We start from the raw sequence: 8,929 nt of genomic DNA on the forward strand, positions 1-8,929 counted from the left end.
AACACCTAAATCTGAGTCTGAAGCCAGAGGCAGTACAGGGAATAACTCCATTATTGTGCAATATGCAATGACTCACCAGTACTCAGTTCAATATTTCCAGTAAAATACATCCGAGACAGGAGCCAGACAATGGAGAATAGTGTCTTGTACAAGATTTACAATAAGTAAATGCAGCTGTCAGACAAAAGGATTATTTGCCAATTCATTTTAATATTCTTCTTTTATTTAGCCACGAAATCACATTGAATTCTTACTATCTCTTCTTACAGTGAGACCTGGTCAAGATTACAACACATAAAAGTAACAAGCAAAGACATCAGTTTACACATCCATTTTCCCAATTCATGAATCATAATCAAATCATGAAAATAAGTTACAGCTCTCTTTAAACATTAGACACAAGACATTTAAAAGTATTCAGAGTTGTCATTGCAGTCAGATTAAAAAGAGAAAACCCTTACAGATTTCTGACAAAACCTTTCATCAATTTCCCTATTTCAGAGATCGGCACAGTGGAATGAACCACCAACCAGAGGCTGACTGGCCATAGGGATCAATAGGACAGTTCCCAGGGGCCCGATGGTCAATCTAGCCTGCTACCGTGAATCTAGCTTGACTCCTACACCTCGTTAATAGTAATGTGCTGATTGATGCTAAAATTATAAGTTCTAGAGTTGATTATCTTATCAAAATATTGATAATTTGAAGCAACTCTGTAGTTTATTGGAAATAGAAATACAGCAGAAAAGTAAACACAATTACCCTAATTTATAATGCCAACTTAGTCGGAACTACTTGTTCTTCCGCCTGCAAAGTCATGTGCGTAATATGGCACTGTACAACTGCAGAGCACGCTAGCTAGACACTCAGTTCACTGTTATTGGATAACTCCGCAAGCGAAGTATTGTGTGGAGCTACTTCACTTCCATGAACTCAAATAATGCAGAGTGTGACGCGTGTAACATAACAGTGACGTACTGTGGTAAAACAACAAACCTAATCAAACATCTACATATAAATCACAAGATAGGATATGACTACGTCATGACTAGGCTTCGATATACAGAGCTCATATCAGGCACAGAACGCTCTGAGCCCAAAAAAACCCCCAATAAATAGATAGAAAAACGAAATCAGAGCTTGAGGGAGGGGCTCTTTTCCTGCTGGCTCCTCTGCAGCACACATACTTCCTCTTTCTGGAAGCCGTAAGCATGAAGTGAAAGTTATTTTTGCTGTCGCTGCATCTCCGTCTGCATGCTTGATTAGCCTATCACACTTGGAGAAGAAGTTCGGTTAAGCTATCACTAGGCAATACATATATTCAATAAAACGTGAAAGTGACAAGTAATAAAATAATTTAAAAAAATCCTTAATAAAAAATATAAATGCAAATTCAAGACGTATCTGAAAAAGAATAAGACCTTATGATTTCTCTAATGACTATACGTAAAATCCAAATATACACTATTTGCATATATTGGCATATATCAGATTGTTTTGCTGTATTAACCCCTGGGGTCGGCCAGCTTTGCCATGCATTGTGATTGCACAACTCCTCCTGCTTCCTGTTTCTTTCTGGAAACACTGTGCTTGTGTGGCTTTATATCAGAAGTCTGAAAGCACAGCTGAAGACGGGATTCTGCTTCTGGTAAGACAATACCTTACATAATTGAAAGTACTTATTTTATTGGAGTTTTCTAAAGTAATAATGGATGTGTTTCCTTTACTTGGTAACAAGTGGACCTTGTTTGGCTTTTTTAAATGTAGGTGATGTTGATCATTTTAAACTTAAGCTGTGTTTTTTCCATTGTTTACATATGTGACCATTACACCTCATAAATTACGCTAAATAACAAGGGACTACACATTAGCAGCGTCTACAATACACACTTGAACTGCAGATGTTGCACTGGTTTTACACTGTGAAACACGTCTGTTAATGAACAGTTTCTGGAGTTTTAAACTATATACAGAAAGTTTAAAAAAAATATATAAAGTGTATCTTATTTCAAATGGTATCCTGTTTTGCTTTATTTTGATTTTGTACAGGTTCATTTGATACTCTGAAACTGAAATGTCGACTGTCGGAGCCATGAATCCTTCAACGATTGTCATCCAGCTTCAGCCACTGACACAAACAGCAACTGGGACCAGTTCTTCTGTGCCTGTTCAAATACAGCATGTAGCAGGAGTTTCACCTCTTCAAGGAAATCAGGCCTTTCTTAAAGGCCAACCAAAAGCCCTCGGGGTGAGAAATCTCCCTTAAACCCAGATTACACACATTAACACACAGCATGATACTCTGCTTTACTTCATGAAATACTCTCATCCTTACACTGTACATTCCTCACAGACTGTCCAGATACTGATCGGTCTGTGGATTCTCCTGTTGGGAATCGCGTCTACAGCCATCTTCTACACTGGTGTTCCTTACTGGGCATCTCTGATAGTAAGAAACAATCATACAGTTCAACATGTTGTCCTAGATAACACAAGCTACAGTGGGTAATCAACCAGAATACATCTTACTGTCACATTTACAGACACTAAAAGAACATGTAAATTAGGGATGGGAAGATTAACCGATATGTATCGATACGCGGTCATGCGCGTGCACGATGCGAGTGCACCGGTAGAGCAGCAGAGGATGAATGAAATTTTGGAAGCAAATCGAGATGCATCGGTTTTTGCGAGATGCATCGTTTTTTCCAAGATACAACGTATATTTTTAATATAGAATGTATTTTTTATTTATTAGCAAGTGTTGTCAACCTGTTTTTGGCGCATAATTGAATCGACCTACATAAAGTATGCCTTAGCAACGGACTTGTGGATGTGTACACTTACACTACAACTCAGTGTATAAGGTGTGCGGATGAAGCTAGTGGTGCGCCCTCAGAAAGCGCGAGAAGCAAAACAAACATTTTATTCCCCACTGAGTTTTAAATCTAAAGTATGGCAACATTATGGATTCTGCAAAAAGGATGGACGACTTGACAGGACAGATGCAATTTGCAAAATGTGCCACGCATCTGTAAATACGCGGGCAGTACGACTAATCTGAAATCTCACTTGAAGCGGAGCCACGGTGTTGTTGTGGAAGCATCTGACAGTGTTCCTGCATCCCCGGCTTCCTGCTCTGCTTCAACTGTAGCTACCAGCTCCAAAAGTGGTGAGAAAAGCATTGCAAGTTTTTTTTCCATGCGCAACAGTTCTGCTCGCTCTACGCCAATAACGGATGCTATTGCATTGTTCATCTGCAAAGATATTCAGCCTAGTATCACGGAAAACGAAGGTTTTAAACACCTCCTCCTGTTAATTTGTATTTAATTATATTTTTATTAGCCTGTTGTTTACAGTGACAGTGATGTTTGAAAGCAGCATAACACTGCTAGTTCACCACCTTAAGTTTTGAATATTCAGTGGCAAAATATATCTTTGTAAAACTTGTTTTCATAGTTGAAAAGTTAAATCACAATTCTTGTTGTGCAATGCTAATCCTTTATGTTGAAAGAGTGCAAATATATACATTTATAATATATATTGCACTTATACATTCTGTTTATCTTGAAAATACTTAAATAATATGTGCTATAGGTTCTAAAATGGCCCTCTACTGTAAACTGACTCTCTGGCTCTGAGAGAAAAGTTTGTAAAAAAAAGTCTTGGTTTTGCTTGGTTAATAAATAATCAAACTCATTCAATGGCACAGCATCCTCTTTCACATCATCTCAGAAACTTGATCTAATAAGTTAGTGCTGAATTATCGCATTGTATCGTGATATGGGGGTGAATCGCATCGCAATATGTCACAAATGTATCGCTAATATATCGGATCGTATTCTTTGTATCGAGATGCGTATCGGATTGGCATTATAACTTAGATGCCCAACCCCAATGTAAATGCTTTGTGCACGTTTATTAAGTATCTCGTATTGCCACTAGAGGCAGCACTGAACACACAAACAGACTCCCTGATCTGATATGGAGGACATTGGTGAACAAAGATGCTTTTACTTTATTTTGCACACAAAAGTGTTCCTGGAGCTTCATCTGATTACAGATGAACCACTGAAGTGACATTTGATGATGTTTTTGTTGCTTTTCTGAACTTTAATTGTCTCTGGATCATCACTTTTTATGGAGGATGATCGAGCTTTTAGGTCAAAGTGGGTCCTGCCCATCCAGGGCAGGTGTGGGCCTAGTGAGGGCCAACGTTTTGCCGTTTAACAGACTCTCAAAGGCCTAGCACTGGCAGCCTGCTCTGGGCCCGAGCCCAAATGTGGCCTTAATGGGTTTAACGTGGGCTGATCGCTAGTGTAAGCTACTCACACAGTGACTGTAGCTGTGGGCCGATCGAGAACTCATGAGCTGCTGTTCTCAGCTTGTAAATTACTTTCACACAATTCAAGACAAGTCCATATGAGCATCAACAATTTCCACACAACTTATACAGATGGGGTAAACTACATATGAGCCTATATGAAAGTAAAAAGGGCATTGTGTATATCCTGCCAGAATGGATGAATATTTGAATAGGATTTGGTCCTGCTGTTTTTTTTTAATGTATATTTTTACTCTCTTATGTTTTGCCTTGGTCTTGTCATGGTTGAGGTTGGGAAAGGACAAGGACTCAAGTGCAGTCAATAATGGGTATTTATTAACTATTAAAAAAAACTAAACAAAACAAAAAGGGCAACAAGTACAACCCAGAGGAGGAACAAACTAGACTGGAAAGGAACAGGACATGACATGACTCTTAGGAAAAACGACATATGTAGGACAATAAACTGGCACAGGACAGCAGACATGAGGAGACTATAAAGGAGAAATAATTGGCAAACAAACAGGTGAAAATACTAAACTAACAATGGGTTAACTAGTGCTAGACTGAGCTCTGAGATGGAAAACACCACACCGCACACAAAACACACACCAAGATGGTGCTCATACACAACATACAAGACAAGACAGGACTAGTGTCTGGTTCATGTGACAGTAAACTGTTCATTCTGGTTGAGTATCATGTATATCTGTATATATATATATTTTCCAACATAAGCTTTAAGTGTTGCTCTTCTCTCTGTTCTCAGTACATTATTGCAGGCTCGCTCTCCATTGCTGCTGAAAACAAAATTTTTTCACCAGCCGGTTTATGTTTGGTATGTACACAACACTTGATCTTTTCATGGGTCTAAACACTGGGTGCTTGTAAAATTTGGTGTGTAAGGATTTGTGCATAAATCTTATTTTTTTCTGTGCTAATAGAGTATTGAACACAGACTTTCCATGTAATCACTAAAGCCCTGCTCACACTGTGAGATTTCAGCTACGATTTTGACATCTGAGACAAATTTGTGAAATCCTAAAAGATTCCTGAAATCCCAGGCTAAAATCTGTGATCGTTGGTTTGACATGTTCACAGACAGACACTTCGTGTTTATTGCAATCAGATCTGTGAGGAATCATTTCAGAATGTGAGATAGTGAAAGTGTCACGGGTGGATGATGTCAAACTCCGGGGGTGTTTTCTTTCGTGTTTGGCGCGTCTTCATTGTCGTTCAGTCTGACTTTATGACAGCTGAGATCTTACAGTGTGACATGAGCGCCATGTTCGTGCAGTCTGACATGCTACAATCGTTCAGGATTATAAACAATCCCACTGTGTGAGCCGGCCTTTACTCATACACACGAGTCTTTGGTGCTTAGATCCTGTATTGTATTCATTTGTCAATTCATTTAGATCACTTTCCATATAATCTATCATCTGCTTAACCACAGTGTGTTAACACAACATGCTACAAAACCTTTCTATTTCTGTGTGTCTACTGTAGGTGAGAGCTTCCCTCGGGATGAACATTTTCAGTGCTATAGCTGCGGGCATTTCCATTATTGTGCTTTCACTGAGTTTGGCTTTTGGACCCACCCGCAGTTACTGCACAGATACTTATTGTTATATTCATTTGGTAAGTCATCAACTCTTAAATTGATATCATTTTTGTATTGTTTTATTTTATAATTACAGTAAGATCACTGTGTGACCGGTGCACTTGTGAAAATCAAGCGTAAACAAATATTGTAATTAAAGGTGCCACAGAATGCACTGATACACTGTTTAAATTGATCACTAATATTTACATGTATATGGGGCTTAGGTACGTCCAACATTGCTCCATAAAAATTTTAAAGATTAATTTACAACCAAAGAAATCGGCTCTTGAATGGAAAAGTCTGATTTGACTGAGTATATAGACAAAAGGATTCTTTAATGGTTGTAATGTCTCTAGGAAGTGTTGTGGAAATGGAGTGTGCATCCAAGTGGATTCTAGAGTCAGTGTTTTAGTTTTACACTCACATGATTTACATGACAATGAGGAATCAAGGGGGTTTGAGGTTGAAGGTATGCCATTTGCATGTACTGAAAATGTACGTCTAGGTATGTCCAGATTTTCTTTCTTTGGCACCTTTAAACATCACTTAGTTTCATCAGTATACCTAAAGGGCTACAGACTCTTGACTTCTCTTGTTGTCGTTGTTATCCTTTATGCTCATGTTGAATGTTCTCTCAGACTCTCCTCTCAGGAATCAGTGGTGTGTTGCTGGTGTTCGCCATCCTTGAGTTCTGCATCTCCATCTCCCTGTCTGTGTTTGCCTGTAAAGTCACCTGCTGCTATTATCCTCAGGTGAGAAATACATCATCTGAACCCATCAGATAAATTTAGGCATAAAGGATAAAGCTACTTTTAAAGCTTGAGGTTCTGAGGTTTCACAAGAACCAACAAACCCAATATCTGTCTGTAATTCTTTACTCTTAAATGTTCATACCCTTAAAGTCCATGTGAACCAGAAGTTGCTACAGACTTTTATTTAATTATGATGACTTATTTAATAATTTCACCATTTTGATTAAAGATTGCGAAGACAATTGGCTACTGAGGCGACAGCAACCGATCTCCTGTGTCATGTTACCTTAGGATGAAGAGGTGTCACACATGAAAGTGTGGAGCCGGGGAGTATTGGTTCGGTGGATGGCAGAGGGGTGGTGAGCGGGGCGGAGTGTCGCAGTTGAGGAGTCGCGGAAGAAACCAAAAGTGAAAAGCAGACATGGGAGAAGGGTGGTTTAGGAGGGGGATCGGTAAAATGAGGTGCCAGATCAGATTTCAGAGATTCCGGATCCGGCGTGTTGCGGCACAAATTAAGCCCTGCCTATCAGCCAGTGCACACACAGAGTTTCATGACAGAATTGTTCACTTCAAGACTAACAATGTGCGCTAGCAAAACAAACATTGTAAATCTGGATTTGATGCAGACCAGATAACAAACAATTACAGGTTTTTCTTTTTGTTTTGTTTATTTCATCCAATCTGTTCTGTGTTCACACACAAATAATTGTTGGCGCAATAATTGTTGAACAATAACCAATAACTTAAGCTGACCATGTACATTTTATCCTGCAGATTTCTGTGGTCAACAATCCTTTAATTCAACACCCTCCTGCAGAAATCCCCCAACAGTACATTCAATGTCCTCAAGAAGTCCCCGAACCATGCTTTCAACATCCTCCTGCAGAAGCTCCTCTAGCGTACACTGAAGCAAATAAATGTGAATCAACATCAAAATACGAGGCAGCGTGATGATTTTGCTGCTTTGATGCTGTGAACATTCATTTATACCTTGTCTATCTGATTTGAATAAAGCACATCATCAGATTATGTGTAAAATGTTTATTATAGTCATCAATATAGATATCACTGTGTATTTTACATGTTACATGTGTATTTTTGTGAATTTTCCTAATACCTATGTGTATTTTTTAAATGTTATTTGTTTGTATACTGATAAATTGGATGTTTCATCAATAGCATTGCCTGTGTCTTTTTTTGGCGCAACACAAATAATTGGAGGACAGCAGATTTGGGTTTAGCAACTGATCACGTGATGCAACTGAACATTGTGATCACACTGGTGTGATTGCAGGACACAAAGGGTTAAATGTGTTTTTAACATTGTTTTTATTTCTATGATTCCTCTGCATACCACTAGAAGAAGCCTGTGTACCACCAGCAGTACATATACCACACTTTGAGAATCACTGCTTTAAATCCTAAAAACTTAACAAGTCCTAAGAAAATCTAAATCCTACCCTTGTTGCTTTTCTAGCAGCTGGAACCAGTCTGGCCATTCTCCTCTGGCATCAACAAGGCATTTGCGCCCACAGAACTGCCGCTCACTAGATATTTCCTCTTTGTCGGAGCATTCTCTGTAAACCCAAGAGATGGTTGTGCGTGAAAGTCCCAGTAGATCAGCAGTTTCTGAAATACTCAGACCAGCTTGTTTGGCACCAACAACCATGCCACAGTCAAAGTCACTTAAATCCCCTTTTTTCCCCATTCTGATGCTCGCTTTAAACTGCAGCAGATCGTCTGTAGCAGGTAGGTCACGTGACCCTGACAAAATGGCAGATGTAGTACGTTTGTACTTTTCACATTCATACGGTATAGAACATACTTTTCTAACGGCCGAGTAGTATGTTTAAAATTTAAATGCAGTACCTACTGAGTAGTAGGCAGTTTCAGACGCAGCCTAGTTCTGCTAACAGACTGGTATACATTATTATCGGCAGCCCATTGATCTTCATTTAGTTTGCACTCAAGAGTCTCTTTGAACTGGAGCATCATATTCATAGATATTCTCCACTGTTAGAAGATGTAGTAGTGTGTGTGTATACTGTATAAAGAGTCATATTTTCAACTCAGGCAATGTTATCGGGTTCTTTTAATCTGGTGTCCATAGCTAAAAGGAAAAAAAGGTTACATATGCCACAAAGGATTATGACAGGTCTGAAAGCAAATGAGGGTTCAACACAGTAGTACATATCTATGTTTGTGTATGTGTGTGTATGTATGTATGTATGTATGTGTATGTATATA

The 8,929-nt window shown here is 38.9% G+C and overlaps 1 protein-coding gene across 1 annotated transcript; it reads left to right on the plus strand.

Annotated features, from left to right (window-relative positions):
* The first annotated feature begins 1,607 nt into the window (after window positions 1–1,607).
* Window positions 1,608–7,858, plus strand: ms4a17a.10 (membrane-spanning 4-domains, subfamily A, member 17A.10). The gene is made up of 7 exons (NM_001386856.1): window positions 1,608–1,648; window positions 2,050–2,248; window positions 2,354–2,449; window positions 5,094–5,162; window positions 5,834–5,965; window positions 6,569–6,682; window positions 7,457–7,858. The coding sequence occupies exons 2-7, from the start codon at window positions 2,075–2,077 to the stop codon at window positions 7,631–7,633; spliced, it is 762 nt and encodes a 253-aa protein (NP_001373785.1). The 5' UTR covers window positions 1,608–1,648; window positions 2,050–2,074; the 3' UTR covers window positions 7,634–7,858.
* The last annotated feature ends 1,071 nt before the right edge of the window (window positions 7,859–8,929 follow it).

Source organism: Danio rerio, chromosome 4 (genome assembly GCF_052040795.2).
Source record: "Danio rerio strain M-AB ecotype USA chromosome 4, GRCz13ab, whole genome shotgun sequence".
Lineage (NCBI taxonomy): Eukaryota > Metazoa > Chordata > Actinopteri > Cypriniformes > Danionidae > Danio > Danio rerio.

Excerpts from the sequence above, each read along its gene's own strand:
- ms4a17a.10 (NM_001386856.1), top strand. The coding sequence starts at position 2,075 with ATGTCGACTGTCGGAGCCATGAATCCTTCAACGATTGTCATCCAGCTT. Across the intron at positions 5,163-5,833 it reads CACCAGCCGGTTTATGTTTG|GTGAGAGCTTCCCTCGGGAT; the intron begins GTATGTACACAA and ends TGTCTACTGTAG. Across the intron at positions 5,966-6,568 it reads CTTATTGTTATATTCATTTG|ACTCTCCTCTCAGGAATCAG; the intron begins GTAAGTCATCAA and ends ATGTTCTCTCAG.